Genomic DNA, 23,241 nt, shown 5'->3' on the forward strand with positions numbered 1-23,241 from the left:
ATTTTCCTCGTTATACCACAGTGAATTTAATGTATAGAATCACAGAAATGTAGGGTTGGAAGGGACCTCAAGAAGTCATCTAGTCCAGCCCTTGCGCTGAGACAGGATCATTTGATTAGTTGACAGGAACAGAAGATACTCTGACTTAGTTGGCTTTAGGAATATTATTATTCTTTTATTGGATTCAGCTTTCCTGGTGGTTTCACGTTTGAACCAAGAGCCCCCTAGGAAATACGTAATATCAGCAATCATTAGTTTGAGCAGCATGTTTGTGCCACGCTTCCCTTCACTGGAATTTAGCAATATGAAATACGACTGCATTAATATATTACCAGCTTTGAACTCTTTAAAACAAAAACAGCTGCCACAATAAGTCCCAGCCTTAGCGCAGTAGTATTCACGTGTTTAGTCTATCAATTTCTTTAGGAAGACAGCCAAAGAGTCAGAGCCTCGCAGTGACAACTCTTCTGGTGAAAGCTGTATGTGAAATCTGATCAAGACTTGAGTGATTTTTCTGGATCCAGAAACACTAAACCTCTACAGTCTCTCTCATATTTTGTTGCCATATACTTCTACTCAAAATCATAGGAGAAGCAGTAAGAAGTCCCTTACCCTAAGGTAAAAGTCTGATAAAACAACACAGAGCATCCATCTCCTAAGCATCATGCAAAATATACAATAACTTCCCCACTGCCACTGATCAATGTCTAAACAATTTTTAGACACAAACCAATACATGGGCTCTCTTTAAATGTTCGCTCATTCAGCATGACAATGAATGAATATTTTTAGTTCTAATTTAACCATTAAAACTAGTCTCTCCTACAGTTTGGCTACTGCCGAAGCAGCCTCAGAGGCTCATCACAAGATTGAAATGCTCATGTGCTGTTTATTACTTGTGCCCCACTGTCATGGGGGCATCACAAGCACAAGCTGCTTCCTGCTGAATAAGAGCTCTGTGGTGGTAACCACTTGATCAGCCCTGTTGAATCAAGGGGTCATCCCCTTTCTCACAGCCCTGCCAGGGAATATCACAGGTAGTCCACACCATCCTACTCAACAGGAAAACTTTATTCACTCTCCTCCCCCTCACTCAGGTCACAAATACATGTCGCAGTTCTGAACACCATACTTACCTCTGCTCCATGCCCTGAAGGATGAAATGCAACCAGTTAGTTGGGAGCAAGAATTTGGGGTTGGGAAAAGAAGGCTGCACAGTGAGTCTTGGGCCGTACGGCCATTTTATTGAAACTAACACATATACTGGAACCTTTAATTTGCTCGAACTGGCCCTGCCTCTTTCTTTTAAAAACCCAAACCAAAACACTTACCTGTGAAGGCAGGTCACTTGGATTAAGGTCTGGCACCCCACCATCTGAACGGCGAGACCTGTACCGTCCCTCAGAGTCTGCATTTCGAAACCGATCCTCTGTGTTGCTTGCCTCTGGCTGTGAGCTGTCAACCTCCATAGGTGTGTGGCGTCCATTCTCCTGCTCTGAATTCTGGCTGTCTTTGCTTTCCTTGCTGTCCTTACTGGCTGGAGTTCTGGCAATGACCCCAAACTTTCTAGTTCTTTTCCCATTTTGAGCGGCTCTGTCACTTCGCTCCGAGGCAGGCTTTGCTTTGGGTTCACAGCTGTTGCTGTTGTTGCCATTTGATGGAGGAAGAGGGGCTTTGCGCTTAATGCGACGGAACATGATCAGGTAGATAAAGCCGCCATTCCAGCACTGATCAGCCAGGTAGCTGCGAGCAACAGAAAAGTTTGGATTATAAACAGATTGTCCTATAAAGTTCATTCTGAAAATACAGTCAACAGGTATAAACTTCGCTAGGTATTGATGCACTTTCTAACACGATTCTTTGCCTAGTTAAATGCAATGATATATTGAACACCTTAAAGCATCAGCAAATGATCTCTGCAGTTGGTATTAGAAATTGTGAGATGTTCAGGCTCACAAGGGAGTTCTGTGCTCTTGCTTCAAATAAGGCTATTTTGCAAACAGTCCCAAAAAGGCATGCCATGCTCAAGGAGAAAATATTCCCCAATCACAAAAATGCTTCTTGCATACGAATTAGAGAAGATGCATCTGAAACAGGGAGTTTAAAAAAACAACAACAAAGCCTGGAAACAGGCTAATCACATTTTGGTATTCATGACAACTGGCAAAAACCACTCAGCTGGTCATCTTCCACAATTCAAACTCTGAATGCGAGACAGGTGTTTAGGCAGCACAATGAGATGACAGAGCGAAGCAAAAAACAAAGAAAACATTTTTCCCTCTCCAATGGAAACAAAAAATACCAGCCAGGCCCAGGCTTCATTTGTGCAGCAGCCCTCACAGTATTTGCATCTGAAATGAAGCCTTTTCCTTGAGATACATCTTCAGTTTTGGCTTGGGTACACATGCCCTAGACATTGGGACAAATCAACTGTTTCTGTAAGTAGGCTCCAATTGCCCCAGTACAGCAAAACACTATGCTATAACCTATGATGTTCCTACTGGGTCCAATAAAAGGACAAGGAAATAAGGTGCGTTTCCTTTCATGACGTCTATTCTGATGGAAAGCGAGGTGATCTGAGCAGTGGAAGTAGCAGCCATAAGTAGCAACACACGTATTTACAAAATATCACTCCCACTCCCACCATCTGAGTGACACTTTACATCAATGTATTTCTACTTCAGGCGAAAAACAATTACCTCTAAGGAGCGGCACTCATTTATTCCAAGGGTGAATTTGGGTTCCTGTGTATTTAGGGACAACATATATCTCAACCTAAATTCTTTAAATATTTGGCTTTCAAGCCAAGGAGTGTAACCAACTGAGAGTACAAATAAGCTTGAATTTGTACTTAACATATTTGTATGAATCCCTTCTGGTAGGTCCCATGCTAACTTAGGTTACATTGCCTACTTTGCTGGTGAAAGCAGAAAATGCTTCCAAGAATATCAAACAAACCATTCTCCAACAGCAATGAACATTCACTAACGCGGAGCTGTTGGTAAACGTACAGTAATATCACCTTCTTGAGAGGTGAAAGTAGATGCCAGTCAAAGGAACTAAGGTGTAAAGATCTTTAGATGAAATAATATGGCATTTGCGGATGTGAGAGAAGTAGTCAGGGACTGACTGTCAGAGACACAGAGTCAAAGAGATTAAGGCCAGAAGGGACCCCAAGATCACCTATATGGCACAGGCCACCAACACCACCCAGCACCTGCACACTAAACTGAACAACCACAATTAGACCAAACTATTACAGCCCATAAGAGATTATCATGTGCCACAGGCAGAGAGTGGGGGGACCAAAGCGCACCACTGCTTGAGGCCCCTGCACTGGGAATTAAGTGAGAGATACCCAGACAAATCAGACGTGTGGCCTGCACTCCAGGATGCAGAGGAAGGCGAAAAAACCCCCAAGGGCCCTACCAAACTGACACGGCGAAAATTCCTTCCCAACCCCACATATGGAAATCAGTTAGATCCTGAGCATGTGAACAGCCAGCCAAGCACATGAGAGAGAGAATGATTTCCCACCCCAAATGACTTGCACAATACATCTGTACTGTTAATGCTGACCAGCTGTGCTGCCTGCCATCCCCCCCAATCCCAGCTGCCATCCAGCTGAGCTGGGCTCGTTGCACTGCCAGGGGCGCTCAGAGAGAGCATGCAGGGGAGGAGCATGGGAAGCCTAAAGCCTGTTTATGAGTGAGGAGGGGATGTTTGAGTGGCAAGGGTGAGTGACTGAGTGAGTGGCAAACTTTGGTGGTGGGTTCTTTGGTAATTCTCAGAGTATGAAAGAATGGACTAGGCATTGCTGGGTGAGTGGAGGAGCACGCTGAGATGGAAGAAGCAACGAAAGCCGGAGAGTGCACTGGTTAGTTTGTAGTTTCAGTCCAGTTCTTTCTTATGGTTAGGTGTCCCTGACATAAAATCCCACCGTCACAATTGGCCCTCATCAGTAAGGCTCTGATTTTTAAAGGTATTTAGACATTGCTCCACTCAACACTGCAAGGCCTAGATGACTTACGAGCCTAACTCTCAGTTTCAAAAGTGACTCGGGCATTTACCCATTAAAAGGTCATGGGACTTAGGAGACCAAATAGTAGAAAAAGAGACTAATTAGGCTCCTAAGCCACTTAGGCCCTACAATGCTGAATGACAGAATGCTTAAATACTTTTCAAAATTTGTGCCTATATTTCATCAGGGAGACCAATGATTAAAGGAACATGGTAACCACAGGCCCCATCTCATCAGAGATGGCCCCTTCAGAACAAGATTGAAGCACAATGAGTAAGTGGGGCAGGAAAGTCTGTATTGATAATGGCTACGCCGTATCTTCTCAGTGAACATGCAGAGGACTTCAGTCACCAGGATTATAAATTCAGCATCTTTCACAAGCACTGTAGTCATTTTTAAAAATAAAAAATAAAAACCATCTTTCTTTCTTAATCGGCTGGAAGTAGGCAACACAGTACACGAGCCTATACTAGCGTGGAAAATCTTGGCAGGGTTGGTCACTAATGCATCCAGAGGAGACTGGACCCAAAGGGTTAGATTATAACATTCCAGAAATAAACAGATATTTTGATTATTAAGACTTCCCCCCCCCCGCCCTCAAATCAAGGGAAGAGGGGCAGTTTTGTTCCAGAAACAGTATGGGCTGCCCAGTTTTCACATTTATCTTTCAAGCTCAACTTTCAAGGCAGCCAGCAACGTTGATTAAAATTCATGACTTTTGCTTGCAGCAATACCATTGCACTCTGATCCATCACATATAAACTTGATAGCATTGCTTGTCCTGAAGGAGAGAAACAGAAGAGCGTCTCCTGCTCTAATAAGCCTATGGTCTGTTTTGCCTGCCATGCCATTCACATACATACATTTCTCTGCATTAATAATTGCATGCTTTTTTAAGCACTGGTAATACAGTACTTCCATTGGACAAATATAAATTCACCAACAAGATGAAATGACAGAGAATACAGCAGACAAATACCTGTTAAGTCCAGAAAAAATAAAGTTATAAAACGTATTGCAAATGAAGCAATTTTATACTGCAAAACAAAATATGATCTCTCTACCATTGTATATTCTTTTGTGACATGTTAGTTTTATTCATAACGTGTAAGATAAATGCTTTGGAGAAAGGATATAATATTCTAAAGGTTCATTTTATAAATATTCAGTCCACTGTTGGTTCAAGGATATGCTTAGAGACGCAGGGCCAGATTCTCAGTTGATGTAAATGGATGTAATTCCCTTGACTTCCACGAAACTACGATGCTTTACTTTATGAAGATCTGGCCCACATACTCCAGTCATGGGAACTGTAGTAACTCATGTTTCTATGTTCCCTTGATTGCTTCAGGGCAGTTCTGTGCATGCACTATATTTCTATGAAAGATGAAAAAAAGTTTACACAGAAGAACAAATGAGTCTCTCTGAATAGCAATAGCCAGGCCAGCAGCCATACCACTTCAGGCAATGATCTTGTCAGATCTTCCAGGCTTAGGGAAAACTATGTGCTGGAAAAAGAGGTGTCAATGATTCAGTAGGTGGCACTGTTCATTCTGAGTCACCGTTGATTCAACGCCCAAGCAACCCTGTGTTGGAAGAACTATGCTTGATGGTGCAACACTCAGCTGTCTTTTTGTGGAGACAGACAACCAAGGTCCTGATCATTTGTGGTCATTTAATATAGAATGACTTCTTTTTTTTTTTTTTTTTTTTGGGGGGGGGGGGGAGGAGAGGGAAACAAGGATAAGATTGTTAATCAAACTCCTAAGTTAAATTTCAATTTGGCTAACTACAGTCTGCCTACTTTTGCTTCTTTTTCCTTTACGGCTTCTTTTCCTGCTTTTCTAACTTTAAGTCTGAGGAAGGTGGAAAATCCCCTAAAATTGATCTTCAAGTTGATCTGCTTCAGTGCAAGGCAGGAATCAACCTGGAAGCCTGCCTGCAGAGCTCAGAATGGGGCAAAGCAGTAAGTACACTTTCCTCTGTCCTGACTGGACACCATCAAGTCTATACCAATGACAATCATGCCACAGAAAACTATCTGACATGTTTTTGGGGGGAGAAATAGGAAGGTTTTTTTTAAAAAATTTTAAAGTATTTTGTGTATCTTAAGACTAATTACATTAATATTAAGATATAATAAACCAGAAAAGATAACAGTAGACTAACAAAAGCATGGAAAAGAAATTAACCCAATCCTACCAAAATGCATTGGTTGGTGAGGAGGAGCATCCCACGCCAGAAGACAAATAAGGGCTGGATTCAGTAAAATACCTGTTTAGCTTCTGCACTGCAGAAGCCTCTGCAAAAGTGATGCTGGATCCAAAATTCCACTTGTCGGGGTTTCTAAAGAACAGAAACCAGACAAACTTTTTACTGAATCTGGCACCAACAGAGTATTCACTGGGTTTTTTAAAAATTCAAATACCAGATGGATTTCAGAAACAGAGTTGCAATGTTATGTGTGTGTGGGGGAGGGGTGCGCCTCTCATCACAGATTTAGAAGTACTAGCTTCGACAGCATACCACGAGGTCTTAATATTACTGATCTTGAAGAATGCAAGACATTTTATTAGCGCATAACACAATGCTGTTAATATGGTACAGAAACGGAACGCTTTACTAGAGCCATATTTGCCCAATTTTCTGTAGCAATGCTGACATTCACTAAATCATTTCAGGATGATGCAGCGGGCCCCCTCACACAGAAGAAAAGCCACAGCTCCCCTGCACAAAGAAGGAGGACCACAGAGACAACATGCAGGAAGACTCTAATTTGCAAAGGCAATTAATTACAGACCAGTTTGCAGTCTTTGTAATGGATTCAGAACACCTTTCAATACTGCACTTAATTGTCTTAAATAAATACAGATAGTACGAATATATTTTGCATTTCTGAAGCACCTTCCGAGGATCACAAATGCTGAGCAACCATTAGTGATTATGCATGAACTCCACAATACTCTAGTCCATGAGACATTGCTAAGGACACATCTATACAGCAAAAGCTGTGCATGAGTCACCTACCTGAGCTAGCTTGAACCCAGTTAGCGAGGGTAACGATGGTAGTGAAGACAGCGCAGAGTGGGCTCGCGAGCAGAGTACGTATGCAGGGCCTGTGCCAGGTTTGTACTACCCACACTGTGCTGTCTTTTCACTACCATAGCTGCCCATGCTAGCGGGATTCAACCTAGCTTGGTTAGGCTGATTCCATGCGTATCTTTTGCTGTGTAGACATACCCTAAAATGAAGCTGCCAATGCTGCAGTGCCATTGCACTGTAGATTTCCAGTCTTCTCCACTGCAGCAAGTGTGGTATAGCAACATATTTTAAAACTGCCTAAGTGGTAGGTTAGTACTGTTTTATTTCTGTTTTTTTAAACAGATGAGTAAACTGAGGCACAGCGGTTAAGTCCAAATTATCATAGGATAGCTGCACAAAAATCAGGAAGAGAACCCAGCACTGACACACTCTGGTGATGATCTCTATAGAAAACCCTAAAAGGGATTAACTACATAGAACAAATGAACCCAGGTATCCTTGCTCCCAAATTCAGAGCTAGGACATTCTCCGAGACATCTACTTTGAAACATCCTTGTCTTCATGTTTTGAATTAATGACAGTCTGAACCTTTTTCTGACTTGATCTCACTCTCCTAATTCATATTAGCTAGGGTACAATATCAGTATCATATAGATAGTCATGAGCAGTAGGGGCTGATTTGTTCCTTTCTTTGGGAGAGAAATCATCTATCTGCCAAACTACAGAACCACAAAAACTACACATGATTAAAACTAAAACTTAAAAAATAAATAAACAGGGTAACACAATCACTGCTGATGCACTTGGTGTCTAAGGCAAAGAACAGAACAGCTGTAATACAGTTACCTTCCTCGCAGCACACCTGCCTGTAAGGAGCTGTGTCCCTGGTTACTACTACGACTACTAATGGGTGTGTAATAATACTCTCTTTCCTTCAGAATTATGAAGGGAACTGCACATCCATTACCTTCTATGACCTCTGTGTGTTAAAGTCCCAACTCTCATTTCTCCCTTACACCACTGAGTTGATTATTGATGTTATATAAACTGATAAAATAGCCGGGTTTATTCCAGGCTTAATGGCATATGTGTGAAGTGTCTGACGCGGAAAGGATATTTTAGGATAAGTAAACAGAAAGCGTTCCCAGACTCGACAAGCACATGTTGCAATGAACTCTCTCTGTCTCATCACATTTGTTAAAGCTGTGCACTGACGCTTTCATAAACATAAATGGTCACGTTGAGCCACTGGAGAACCAAAGCAGACTATCAGAAAACATCTGGGTTTCTTTTACAAACAAAATATTAAAAAAATATGTTTATTTTCTAATAATAGTGCTCTTTTACATTTATACAGGGCCTTTCATCCTGGCGGATGCCAAAATCCTTTACAAACAACGCTTTACTAACTGTATACACACTGATATCTAGCCAACTGGCACAGAGTATGTTTCACAAGAGTGAACAAGGAGGGGAAATTCTGGCCAGAGACTGGATTTCAAACCTCCACGCAAAGTGCCACGGGACCTATAATGTCCAATGCAGCACAGACAGGTCACAGACATGATTTTTGTTCTCTCCTGAAAGACTGTGACATGGTAAACTACTTGAAACTCAGTGTTCTCTACCTTGGAAGGATAAAGGGCTGAGTAGATCCTAACAAAATTCAAAGTTGTGGTTTTGGGGGTATTTGGAGCTGTGTTTGAGATCAACAAGCCATCTACCCTTCCAAAAGGCAGTTTATCTAAATTGGCTACCAGATAGGAGTAAGTGAATGACTGATGATAGTAAAATATTGCCTGATTTAGCTGTGAGCATCTTGGAAACAAATTCTAACACAGAAGACAAGAAGTCATGGAAATATACAGCTGCTTAGGACAAAGTCTTTGCATCTCAGCGCAGTGATTCATGTCATCATGAAGGTATGTTACAACATGAAACAGCCAGTCCAGAACAGCCCTGAGCTCCAAGAGCCGGGCTGGAAGAACAGATTGAAGTTGTGATTTTAGCTCAGCAGGAATCAGTGCTTCCCTGGCTGATTGGATCACACCCCCTCTTAGGCCTGCAACACGTCCTTTACACACACCCTGGTTGTCACCACTCATCTTTGCAACTTCCCATGGGCAGAATTTCTGCCTTGCAGCCTCCTCCATGATTTATACTGATAGAAACCAATGTAAGATCCTTGCATGAATCTGGCCCCTGTATTAACTGAATAGGACAACCAAGAGGCTAGTACATAACAACAACAATAACGAGGCAAGCAGTTTCAACTCATATTGTCACACTCAATGAGCCCTTTCCTGTCTTAGATTCTGTGTGTGCGCTGACATATGGAAAAAGAGATGTAATATTCTCTACCTGCATTAATAAGATGATTAAAAAATGTAGAAATAACATGAGAAGGTCAATCAACAAGCTTAGCTGTTCTAAAAATATATCAACCAAGTTGATATATCTATGAATCTAAGTTAATTCAAATGGCCGGGGGCAGGTAACAGGGCTCCCACTTCCTTTTGATGGTAAGCAATTTTGAGACTGTGACTTGTTGCCAAGAATAACCAATACTTCCCACAGTCTCACATCAGCAGCAGCTCTCTAAACAATATTGGTTTTCTGAAAAGCCAAGGCTTCTAGAGTGGGGAGAAAAAAACAACTTGAATTCGCAGTTTTATAAGTCTTTATGGAACATTATTCACCAACAGCTTTACAAAAAGGGAATCAGTGAGTAACGAGAATAAAGCTACTGAATTTTTTAGAAATGCTTGTAACTTAACTTTCAGAAGGGCAGTCTGGTCCAGCAGTGAAATAACATGCCCTGGATCCTCTTTCTGGCTCAGTTTCCCCATCAATAAAATGAGAATGATAATAAGTTAATAATGTAATAATAATGTCCTGGAGCTGAAACCTGTAGGAGCCAGGTTTTTCTCTTTGTATGGACCAGCTGTGGAATTAAATTCCCACCAGAAATACATCGTGGCCACTTTTGGAATGAGACACCATACACATCTGTTTGCACAGGTATAATGAACTGAGAATATGTCTTTACAATCTATGAGACTAGGATTCGACCAGGAAAGGGAGCTCACTAGGATCTATGACAACAGGTTCACCGTTGAATGTCAAACACCGAGGAGTTGGCTACTTGGCTACATTTTGTGGGCTGCAGAAGAGAGCATGTTCTACCTGCTCCTTTTACTGGGAAACCAGCTTTAAGCCTTGCAAAATGTGACCACATGCCCAATTATGTGAAGCACTATGTAAGCTAAGTAAGGTGGTTTCTAGGTCACCTTCCCAGGGTCTGCATCATCTGCCACCAGAAGAACATCTGAAACAACAAATGTCCCACACTGTCTCGCTCAAGTACTGGATCTGGGTTGCATTGGGCGGAAAAACAACCGGACACTCTTGGGCCTGAATTAGGTTGGCTCTCCTCTTCGTGCCCGTAAGGCCGGTGTAACAGTGGCTGCCTGTCCTGCTCCTGCCATCTCCTGCTGCAGCGTGTGCGTGCTGCAGACTGAGTATGCCAAGGCGCTGCAGTGGTTCTCATTTTGCAGTGCACTAGAGGGCAATGGATGGCAGGAGCAGGGCATGCAGCAACTGGCACATGCAGTGCTGCCATGCCAATGCCACGGGCAGGAGAAGGAAAGCTGACCACAGGGGCAAAAGGTGGTAGCAGGAGCGATAAGGACTCGGTTCAGGGGGGAAGGAGCAGGGTTGGATCAAAAACCCGATCAGGCTTGGTTTGGGTGGGCTTGGGTACAGGTTGGGCCTATAATTTGGGTCCGGGCAGACCTCTAAATGGATGGTCTGGGTGCTAACTTGTACCTTAGGAGAGCTAGGTTGAAGTCCCTGACCTGTCACTGGTCTCCTGCATGACTTTGGCAAATCCAACAAGGGACAATAGTTCCCCATCTTGCAGGGGCGTTGTGCAGATAAAAACTGTGAGCTGTTCACATACTAGGCTACCGGAGGCCATCTCAAGGCCTTAGACAGAAGTACTGTTTAAGCCAAAATTAAATTGAAAATTGAAAACTTAATGGGCATTGTCCCAAAAGTGATGGCCAACAGCTAAATCACGTATAGATCACAGGTATGAGGAGAACATGGACTAGAATGGTTAATATTAGGAAAACGCAATGAGAACGTATAGGTCCTTTCTTTTCCATCCACATTGTAAAAAAGATATTTTTAGAAGTGTTCTTAGCGCTCATGAAATGTGCCAAAATATGTTCTGGAGCCTTCTGTTTAGCCACTGAACATAGCGCATGGGCAGAAGCAACACAAGCCTCTTCCACACTGCCCCACAAGTGTGATTGCCAAGAAGTCCAGGGAGTGCCTCTGGGAGTAAGATGTTTGCATCTCTGCTTGAAGGTGCCAATTGTAACAGATTATGTCATGTGGACACAGAGCCCGTAGGAACCGCACTATGATCACCATGTCACGTAACCAATTTAATCATTATGTTACCCGTAGCTAGAGGGGTGATTTGCTAAATAAGTCTCAATATTTATTTTGCTGAGATTTTGGGCTTTAATATTGACAAAAGGCTTGAACCTTTAAAAAAAAAAAAAAAAAAACCCCAGCACCGGTAAAGGCAATGGGATATGTGGGCCTTCAGTACTTCTTGGGGTCAGGCCTGAAAAGAAGATCCCAGCAGACAGAAGAGTGAATATTCAAAAGGCAAATTACCTTAAATACTTGGTTGCAGGCAAATAGCAGTGTGTGAAAAGCAGGGAACTAATTCAATCAGGCCATCACAGGACTGCATGGTCTGGTTTGATAATACTGCTTACATTTCAGCAGTAAACATGTAACTGATGGCACGTTCATTGTCTGCAGATATTTTCAGTTATCAGAAAAATAAGCTGGCGCGGCTGGGGCTGGGTCACTGCACTCCCGCTCCCGGTGAGTGCAGGCCCGGCCCTGCTGCAGTCCTCAGGGGAGTGGGGGCGAGGCTGGGGCGGAGCAGGGGCCCTGGGGAAGAGTCAGGGCAGGGGCTGGAGAAGCACGCAGCTGCATGCTTTGCATATGGGTAAGGACGGCCCTGTTTGTGGCTGTTTTAATTCACTCCTTTCACATTTGTTTCCTACCCTTCAGAAAATAATCCAAACTCACCTACTATTCACCTGTAATTCAGGCTGTGTAAAGGACTTTGGTTTGGCAAACCCCAGACTGTCTCTCTGCATTTCTGCCCCTCCTTTTTCCACAATGCTTTTAAATGGCAAAGCCAAAGCATCTGAGTGCTATCTTCCCCCTTTTATTGCTCTCTGTCAGAGAAGCACAGCCAAAGAAATACCTGTGGTTATCACAACCTTTGTTTTTTTGCCAACACGCAATCCAAAGAGTTACAGGCAAGTGCTGGAGGAAAAAGAGTGAACATGTTGCCTCATGTTATATTAAGAGCTGTGCAATGGAACTTGACGTCCTATATATGACTGAAATGCCTCAAATTTAAACAAATTTTAAGAAGCTCTGTAACTGACAAAGCAAAATATTCTCCTGTCTCCATGATCTGACTTACTAAATGTGCTTCTCAAATGTCTCTGGTTTGGCTCCTTCAACTGTGGTGACTCCAGGGCTCTGATTTTCTGCAGGGGCAGTCTAGGTGGATATTCCACAATCTCACCAATCCAAAGTGAAAAAAGGAAGAATGTTGAGAAGGCAAAAAAAATGTTCAGGAAAAGTTGGAGCGTACCATTTTTAAGGGCGCCTGCTGTCACATTTCCTGCTCCCCCTCACCCCCACTCAGAATGGTGACAGTCATCCATTTTAGTTCTACATCCATAACTCCTATGAGGACTCGTTGCAATTTCTAAATCGGAGCTGGGAGATGTTTACCAGGAGGGCATTCAGGCAGTTAATCACACTCATGATTTCCATTTCACAAAAATCAAAAGAAGCCAACTAGCCGGCAACACCTGTTTTTACAGAGTATATACACAGGCATTGAAAGACAAATAAGTACATATTTACTCACAGTAATAATTGCAGGTAACGAATGAATCCCATTACAGGGCAGCACTCAAACTGCTTTTGCTGCTTATCCCACAGAGACAAAATTTCATAATCTAATTCAGGATTATTAAAAGGGTTTCAAATCTACATTTATCTAATGCAGTTTGTGTCTGGACATTTCATCTTAAGTGAAATAAGACAGTTCAAATAATTATTTTAGCTTGTTGTAGACTGTCACACAAACAACACTCAATTAAAACAAAGTCTTGTATCATACAGTGCAGTATAGTTTATTTTCTAACTCCCTTCCTATTGTTTTGTGTGAGAACCTGCATAACCAAACACACCTGCTCTAAGGCTAACTGGTAAAATATTTACAGTTTCAGCACACAATGAGATGAAGAAATACATACACACTCCATGTAAAGGAATGAACATGCTCCCATTGCCCACACAGTGACACTGCATTTCTGGGCTCATGAAATTTTGGCCCAAACTTTTTTAGAATTGTACCAACACTAAAAAAACCTCTCCCCCTTTCCAGACCTTCATGGGTCTTGCAAATTGCATCTTGTCCCATGCCCTCTTCTTTAGTTTCTTCTCTTATCCCATCTCTGGACTCTGACTGGACAATCAGCGCAGCAGCAACAAAAGCTGAGTAGATAGTGAATATTCAATATGTAATGAGGATTTAGGCTTTGAGACAGATTCCTTATTATAACCCAGCACACTTACACCACTAATACATCTGTAAGCAGAGTCAGGCTGAACTCCACCCTGACATCTGGTGGTGAGGTGTGGCAAGTTGTGGAAAAGAACTTCAGGGGCTGATCTCATTTGCATAGGCACACCCAGTCCACCTAGAATGAGCCCATAGCTGCCCAAATGGTCACTCTGGCTGCTGTGGGATCCCCTGTGTCTCTGTTATTGGGGCAGGAAGAATAAATTGTTATTATCCTGATTATGGGAATCAAGGAGAGTGGAACTGTACTTGGCCTTTTGTTATGATGGAGGGACTCGCCCTCAACTAAGTAACACTCGCTAGGCAAGGGACATGGGTTCCAAAACTCTGTGAATTGAGAGAGGCTGGAGACAGGTATTAGTATGTGGTGGAGTGGGTCTCTTTGTGAGGGCCTGAAACATGAATTGCACCTCTGTCTCTCTCCACTGTGGAACATCAGAGCTAATTTTGGGTCTATTAGGAGTCTAGCTACAGGTGCTGAGCTGAATTCACTTTGGCCTTATGGTGCACCAGCACTGAGGCTCCCACTACTACAAGCTGAAATCACTAAAGAGCTAAAATTACTAAGAGCTGAAATCACTGAGCACTGTGTTAAGTAGTGGGGAGCCTGAAGATCTATTGCAGAGTGGAGCGGAGCAGTTTGTGGGACGGCAGGAGCTGCTTGCGGAGCAGAGCGGTTTGTGGGACGGCTGGTGGAGTGGAGCGGAGCAGCTCATGGAGCAGATCAGAGTGAAGCCTTATGGAGCTACGGGGTAGTCAGCTTCAGATCATTTAAGGTGCCCCTTACCTCTACCCCCCCGCTCCCACCCACACACACATTTTCACCCAGACTGGGTGTTAGGATATAGATATTCAGGCCTGTCTGTAAAGGCCTATACTCTAAGAATGTAGGTGTATTCTTATCACTTGGCTAGTTATAGAAGTATAAAAGAGAGAATCAAAATCACTGTCTGCCAGTGTAAGGTCCTTCTCTGACTGTCACAGTAAGAGAAGGTAAGGTCCTTCTCTTACTGTGACAGTCAGAGAAGGACCTTACACTGGCAGACAGTGATTTTGATTCTCTCTTTTATACCTCTATTACTAGCCAAGCGATAAGAATACACCTAAATTCTTAGAGTATAGGCCTTTACAGACAGGCCTGAATATCTATATCCTAACACTGGGGAGTAACACTCTGGGGCTGGACTTTTGGGTTGTTGGACTTTTTGGACTTTGGGTGATTTTTGGGTTGCTGGACTCAAGAGGCGTTTGGGTTGTTGGACTCAAGAACCCGAGGAAAAGGACATGGCCCACTTTGGTGGGGTGGGTCTTTGCTCATGGTTTGGTTGATGAACCCTAGTTGTGGTGTTTTCCCAATTTAATGCTGATATCGTTTACCTCATGTTATTAAAGATTCTCTGCTACACCGAGACTCTGTGCTTGCGAGAGGGGAAGTATTGCCTCTTTGAGGCGCCCAGGAATGTGTGTAAGATTTTCCCAAGTCACTGGGTGGGGGCTCGAGCCAGTTTTGCATTTGCTTTGATGAGAGGGAACCCCCGTGTACTGAACCTGGCCCTTGCTGCTACCTACTCGGCCTGGCAGAAGGGTTACCCATCACACAAGGGATGGATTTTGACCCTAAGTGGTCAGCAGTGAATTCTCCTGGCAGAAGAAAACTCTTCACTTGTGTAAAGCTGGCAAAGGCAGCTTCTGCAGAAGTCGCCTGCCCTTCCACCTGTAACCAGTTACCTGATGACCCTTCTTCCACACTCTTTTGCACTGAATGAAGCTTAGATGCAGGAAGCAAATCCTTTATCTACATCTCACTCCTTACTTACTTCCTTGTGCCCACACTGAAGCCCAGAGCCTCATCAGGCGCCTCCCGCAGGTCTGGAGGCCCGAGCCCCAGCAGGTGCGTCCCGGCTCTCAAACTTCTGAAGATTGTCGTAGGCGGTTCAGAGGGCCAGTAAGTTTGGCCACCCCTGCAGTATACGGTAAATCCAGGGAATGAACTGTTTTTATTTCTGACTATTAATTTGTTGAACTATCCTTCTTTTACATGTTTTGACAAGCTCTCTCCACTACAATCCAATATGCAGTACTATCTATCATTCTTGCTCAACAGTTTCTGTCAATGACTCCAAACCCTTCCCCTCCTGCTTCCTAAAACAGATTAATAGATTCATAGATACTAAACTCAGAAGGGACCATTATCTTAAATATTCCTGAAATTTGGCAGGAATAAAAGACGTACTCTCCCTAAAACTATTACACAGAAACTGTAGTTCTGTGTGGTCATCTCTAAACTATCCTTACAGATCCTCCCATGTGCACAAACACTTCACATTTGAATACTGTGTATTAGAGATGCAATGGTTTTATTTATTTGTTCATGTATTTATTTTTTGCAGACAAGTTTATCATCCTATCAGTGCCAGTTAAACAGCACCAGTGAGAGTTAATACAGCGCTTCTCAGTCTTCTTGGGCAAACCGAGCCAATTTACCAAAGGCAGTTCTCAGCTGTAACAGCCAGCACCCACTGGCTGCCATTCAGTTGCATGTGGATGGCATGCTCTGGGGCTCAATACAGCGGCTCATTGTAAAGGGCCCTAATTTGATCACACTCGCTTGTTCAAGAATTCCCACAGACTTCCGAAGAACAACTTGTGTGAATACGTGCTACTTAATGTAAGAGTGACACAATGATGCCCTATATGAGATGATAGGGGCTCAGAGTCCCAATCCCAACCCTGAAATACAAATACTCTTATACACCTTATAAAAGGATACTTCTGTGTTCTACAGTAATTGCCCAAAATTCTGCAGCAGCCCTATTTGGTCCAAAATAGTCCAGATTTTACATCTTTCTAGGCACGCTGCAAAAGCTGTTTGTTTGACAGGGTTAGGGGATGGATGAGGGTATATTCCTGGGTATAACTAGCAGGCTTTACTGCCATTTTCCTATTTCAGTGTCAGCTAGCTGATGTAACTTGCTTTCTGCATTTGAGGATTTAAGGCTGCTGGCTGGTTAATTTATTTGTATATTAGTATTTATGCCGCTAGGTAGTTGTTATTGTAAAGTCTAATTATTGTTGGAGCTCAACACTTTAGTACAAGCACAACATTTTAAAAATGATAAATCTAAATAAATATTATAAGATGGACCATTATTGTAGAATTGTTTGTGTGTATCTATGTAAATATAAATTATAGGGAGAGAGCTGAGAGTGACCGCTAAATTTAGGTTGCCTAACACTTTCCATTACGAAAGATTCTTGCAACATTTTTTTGAGAAGCTCTCACACCTCCATGGTTTGCAGCAGGCCTTTGAAATTCAGCAGGGGCAATGCCCTTGGGCTAGAAACGTGCCTTTTCTTTGCCCTGGGAAATTACATTCAGGGTGAGCTGAGTTATAAACTATTCAAAATAGCCATTTCCACAACATGGCCTGCATGCCTCAGGAAGATTCTGGCAGCCTGCCAAAATAACAACTGACCACAAATATTCTAAAGAGCTGGGTTCATGGTACCACCAAAGCAATGACAGCACTTACCACTGCCACCACCACCTCCACTGCACTGGGAACACCTGGGTATGATGGTGGGTGGTGGACGAGTCAAGCCAGGTCAAACTCCCTCCCACCAGAGCCAGCCCATGACCCCAATGTGCCACCCCACTGACCTCCCCCCATAGCACCACATGGGAGCAGGAACTTCAAACAACACCTGGATGCTTGGAGAAAATCAGAAAGGCTGGCCTATCTCTCCCTATAAAACTCCTGGAGCTGCACATGGCCCCAGCAGCCCATCCCCCTCCTCTGGAGGCACCATGTGGGACAGAAGTCACACCTTCCAGGGCAGGAAGAAGAAAAAGAGCCAGTTCAGTCCAGGTCCCAGCACATGTCACCAGTAACCAATATCCCTTTGAGATAATAGCCTTCTACTGCTGCCAACTAATGCCATTAAATCCTCTATCTAATGTGGTAGCAATTTGATCTGCAGTACTGAAGATTCCGCTGATAACATATGATGGATGGGTTCTTACAGTTGCACATAACAGAAATTTGTTTTTACTTTTGTCTGTCTATTTCAGGGGTGGGCAAACTACAGCCTGGGGGCCGCATCTGGCCCTTCAGACATTTTAATCCGGCCTTCGAGCTCCTGCCGGGGAGCAGGAGTGGGGTCGGAGGCTTGCTCCACGCGGCTCCGGGAAGCAGCAGCACATCCCCTCTCCAGCTCCTATGCATAGGGGCAGCCAGGGGGCTCCACACACTGCCCTTGCCCCAAGCACTGCCCCTGCAGCTCCCACTGGCCAGCAAACAGGGCCAATGGGAACTGCAGGGGTGGCGCCTGCAGACAGGGCAGCATGCAGAACCGCCTGGCTGCACCTCTGCATAGGAAGCGGAAGCGGGACATGCCACTGCTTCCGGGAGTTGCTTGAGGCACGCGCCGCTCAGAGCCTGCATGCCGACCCCCTTCTGCGCCCCAACCCCTTTCCCCAGCCCTGATTCCCCTCCTGCCCTCTGAACCTCTCGATCCCACCCCCCTGTACCCCAGAGCTCACACCCACAGCCAGAGCCCTCAGCCCCCCCCGACCCCAACCCCCTGCCCCAGCCTGGAGCCCCTTCCCACAACCTGAACTCATTTCTGGCTCCACCCCAGAGCCCACACCCCCAGCCGGAGCCCTCACCCTCTCCCACATCCCAACCCCCAGTTTCATGAGCATTCATGGCCCGCCATAAAATTTCCATACCCATATGTGGCCCTCAGGCCAAAAAGTTTGCCCACCCCGGTCTATTTAAAAATAAAATCTAGGAAATCATGTGCAAACGTTTATGTCACAAGGAAGTTATTTAGGTTGTGAAGTCAAGCACTCGAAAGTTAGGAAATGCCAGATTTATGGTTGCCTGTTCAACATTAATTTGGCGCACCGTGCATATGCCTTATGATATAGCTTCCCAACCTCATTCAGTGAACAGGAGGAAGTCTCAATGGGGCAGAATTAGGAATGCATGAACACATGTACATCTAGTACTTCCCAAAAAAACTGCATCAGAAGAGAGTGGTTTAGGTTGCAAAGTCAAGCACAGGAAGGTTAGGGAGGGGAGGGGTTGTTACACACACACAATCTTCAAAAGGTCAGTGTGGTAGTATTTGGAAACTATTCCATGCAACCCGCCAAATGAATGTTTTTCATGCAGTGCTGGTTTCTGCATTCGGAACAATGCACTTCATAATCTGCTGCAACAATTCCATTAGTTACAGGGCACAGGTGTTACAAATAAGTAAAACAACTGACACACACAGTAAGAGAATACATTATTTTGTGAGCACAAGAGATGACAAGACTTTGGGCTGTCACATCTATTCATGTCATGAGCTTGTCCCAGTAACAACAAGCCTGTTTCCCAAGCTGCTATTGCAGACTGCTAGTGTTCATAATGGTTTATTCTCATCTGATTCATCGGCCCCAAGTGACCACATACTGAATACCACCTCAAAGGCCAATAGAAGGGAGAATCAGCATTCCCACTATAAAGCATGCTGTTCTGAAGGTTAAAATTTATCATTTTGATGTACTAGTTTACCCCCAGCTACAATCTGGCATTCAAAATCTCAGCACAGAAACAACTTAAAAAATTAAATTAAAAACACAGGTTGTAGAAATGCAAAAGCCTCACCCCTAGAGTTGCCAATGTCTAATCACACAAACCCAAACACCCTTGTCCCACCCCTGCCTCAAGGCTATGCCCCTACCCTGCCCCTTCTCCAAGGCACCGCCCCGCTCACTCCATCCCCCCTCCCTCCGCTGCTCGCTCTCCCCCACTCTCACTCGCTTTCCCCGGGCTGGGGTAGGGGTGTGGGCTCTGGGCTGGGGCTGAGGGGTTTGCAGTGTGGGAGGGGGCTCCCGGCTGAGCCTGGGGCAGGGGTGCAAGAGGAGGTGCAAGAGGGGGGGAGTTTGTGTACAGGACGGGGCTCTGGGCTGGGGTAGGGAGTTGGGGTGCAGGAGGGGTGCAGGCTCTCGGAGGGAGTTTGGGTGCAGAAGGTGGCTCAGGGCTGGGGGTTGTGGTGCGGGAGAGGGTGCGGGGTGCCGGGTCCAGCCAGGCGGCGCTTACCTCGGGCAGCTTCCAATCAGCAGCTCAACTGGGCTAAGGCAGGCTCCCTGCCTGCCTGTCCTGGCCCCATGCTGCTCCTGGAAGCGGCTGGCACCACGTCCCTGTGGCCCCGGTGGCAAGAATGGGGGGGGGGAGAAGAAGCGCGCATTGCCTGTGCCCACAAACACTGCCCCCACAGCTCCCATTGGTACTGGGGCACACTTCCCCATCCCCCCGAGTCCACAGGAACATGCCGGCCTCTTCCGGGAGCTGCGCAGAGCCAGGGCAGGCAGGGAGCCTGCCTTAGCCCCGCTGTGCCGCTGGATTTTCAGTACCTAAAATCTTCCAGTTTGGCTTCAGTAGCCTCCAGGAGATAGGGCCTGATTCCGGGAGACTCCCGATGAAACCGGGAGGGCTGGCAACCCTACTCACCTCCTCTGCTTACCCAACTCCTCCCTCATTCTAAGAGACTTCATGTCACAACCATCCTGCCAAAAGTCTCCTGCTGAGACACAACACTGCTCTTCATTATAGGCCTTATCCTTCTCTTTATTACTATGGCCTAATCCTGCCACTGATCACTGAAGTGAATGCCAAAACTCCCACCGATTTAAGTGGAACAGGATCATGCATTATGTGACATCTTCGACGGGTCAAGCTAACACCACAAATTTACAACATGTCACTGTGACAAAATCTCAGGAACCTCACTGGAGCACCAATCCTCAGGGCTGATCCTAGGGGTAGGCAAGCAGGGCAGCCTCCCTGGGCACTAATTTCTAGGGGGAACCATACACTGTGCTTTTTTTTTTTCCCCTTTCTTTTATTGGCTAGCCAGTTTTGCTCCACTCTAATTGGCCAGTGTGTGTGTGGCCCCCCCTCCCCCCACAATACCCTTAGCTACTAAGAATGGGCCCAGTAAACGTTTTCTGCCCTGGACGGCAAAATGGCGAGGACCACCCCTGCCAATCCTAGCACAGAGCATTAGAGCAGAGGTTGACCACACATTCAGACGTCATGCTGGCTTCCAGTCAACCAAAGGGGATTTACAACAGTTGCACAAACTACCCACTTTAACTGAAAATAAATAGCACCTTTAATTGCTCTGAAAAATGAAGAGCTTACTGTGCCTGAATTCATATATCAGCTTCTCCAGAGAATCTGCAAACTCGTTTAATACTAACTTATCTGGGATAAGTACTAACCAAATGCAGTAGCACTGATTATAATTAAAGTTTTGTTTTGGGACTGAATAGCATTAGCACAACTATTCTTGACACACGTTTTTTTCCTAAAGGTTCCAAACATCAAGCTGAATATTCTTCCCTTCCGAACAAGCACGCAGGAATTCATTTTACTTCATTTATAAGTTCAAAGAAATAATAAATGTCCAACCTGCTCATCCATCTACAGTTTGAACATTCAACTCAAAATGGTATTAGGTTTCACACGCCACTGTGGAGAGATTTTTTGGGGAGGGGGACAGGGGGAAGAGGAAGAGCAGAGAGAGGCATAAATATGAATGGAGAGATAGAGTGAAAAACAAATACAAAGAAATTATGAATAAAGGAGTAGTCAAGAGGTTAAAAAATATAATGAATACAGTAGACATAACATATACCAGGCCAAACACCTGCCTCAGCCTTTTGGAGGAGTGGGGGTTGTCTGTGCTTAATGCACAGTACGCATTTCCCCCTTATGTGTAAGACACATTTTCCATTATCTAGAAACATTTTCTGTATATGTATAGATAAGAGACTCACAGGCAAAACACATTTTGCAAACTCACACAAGCTCTATCAAACCCAAAGAAATAGTTTGCAAGGTTCCCAAAACTCAGACTCCATGAGGTTTGCCCATCCCTGCTTCTTACCTGCTGAACAGACCAACCCCATGACTCTCCTCTGCCTTACATCAGAAACAGCAAGCATTGCACTGAAAGCAACATTTCTTTCCCTCCTGTACTCTCATTAATCTTTCAGTTCTTGCAACTGCAGTTTTACAGATTTACTTCTTGTTAAAAAAAAAAACAAACCCAAAACAGTTAAAACATACCAGTGTCCTGCTCCATACTTCCCGCTGGTGATCCATGTGTCTAACACACAAGTGAATTCTCCTCCTCCTGCCCTTTCTGCTGCCTCACCACCTATCATACTAGTGCGCTCCGCCCACTCTACGCTGAGCATTTTTCATTTAAGAAGAATGCTGCCCGCTCAGCTGTGCTCATAAGAGAATTATCATCTATTGCTCCAACGGGCTGCAAGTCATTCCTTTAATTTCAAAACAGGATTAAACAGCAATTGCTGTGCTCCAATACACACATGCCCTGGCAGAAGGGTAAAATGCCAATTCTAAGAGAGAAATCACAGCTATTGAATTATTAACTTACACATGTCATATAACTAATCCACTTGTTATTGGGGGAGGGGGTTGTAATGGTACTGAATGTATTAATTGGACTTGTCAGTGTGTTTTGCATAAATACATTCATGAAATGAAAATGCAACTACAGAGATATCGCAATGAATGCTTCAGTTTGAAAAGAACAAGCAACAGCTTGTAAGCCTGTATCCTATTAATTTAGAAATAAAGATGCTTCATTTTATTCTTTGTACCTGTTGCCTGTAAAGGAAATGGCATCAGCAGACCCTAACCAACAACTGTTCACAGGTATACAGGACAAAAGAACTGTGCAGTAACAGCAAAATCTTATTTCACACAATAAATCAAAGTCTAACCTCAACTGCACCAGTATAAATCCAAAGTGACTCCACTAAATCAGTGCTGTGGCTGGATTTACAGTACTGTAAATGAGATTAGAATCCAGCCCCATACATTTTGTAAAGAAGCTTTTTGTTTAGCTCCAGGAATTTCTTGATGGACTAACTGAGGGTCTGATTCACATGTCCACTGCAGCACATTAATGCCATGCTAGCACTGCAGAGGGGCATTAGACTGGATGTATCTGGTGCCAAAGAAATTTTTGGTGTAAATGGGCTCCCCAGGCAACATAGAGCCAGTATATCAACTCTTTGACACAGCCCATAGAGCCGGGATATGTCAAAGGCGTGGCTGGGGGAAGGGAAGATGGCTAAAGCACCACTGTTCTCCAGCTATTTTCATCTGCTTAAAGCAGGGGTGTCCAATAGAAATTTGATGCGAGCCACACTGCTAGCTTGTGGTTTTGAATTTTTCTTATTAGCCACATTATAAAAAAGCCACATGCATTAGCTACAATTCAATAGCCTATCAGCCACATGTGGCTAGTGGTGAACGTATTGGACACCACTGGCTGAAACGGACCACTGCAACAGAACAGAGTTTAAGGTAGCCCTGAGGCTGTTCTATCCTAACCCAAAGATGAATTCCTGACCCCACTGAAGTCAATGGGAATTTTGCCATTG

At 44.3% G+C, this 23,241-nt stretch overlaps 1 protein-coding gene across 10 annotated transcripts in view; it reads right to left on the reverse strand.

Moving 5' to 3' along the window:
* Window positions 1-23,241, reverse strand: part of PDZD2 (PDZ domain containing 2) — a 311,522-nt gene that overhangs the window by 102,899 nt on the left and 185,382 nt on the right. For 9 of the 10 annotated variants that reach the window (XM_043547010.1, XM_043547009.1, XM_043547007.1 and 6 more), the window contains one exon: window positions 1,332-1,743. In XM_043547010.1, coding sequence (XP_043402945.1) covers window positions 1,332-1,743 — 412 coding nt within the window. Of the gene's footprint in view, window positions 1-1,331; window positions 1,744-11,755; window positions 11,907-23,241 lie in introns of those variants that run through there. The other variant, XM_043547012.1, reaches the window with a different exon arrangement.

Source organism: Chelonia mydas, chromosome 5, assembly GCF_015237465.2.
Source record: "Chelonia mydas isolate rCheMyd1 chromosome 5, rCheMyd1.pri.v2, whole genome shotgun sequence".
NCBI lineage: Eukaryota > Metazoa > Chordata > Testudines > Cheloniidae > Chelonia > Chelonia mydas.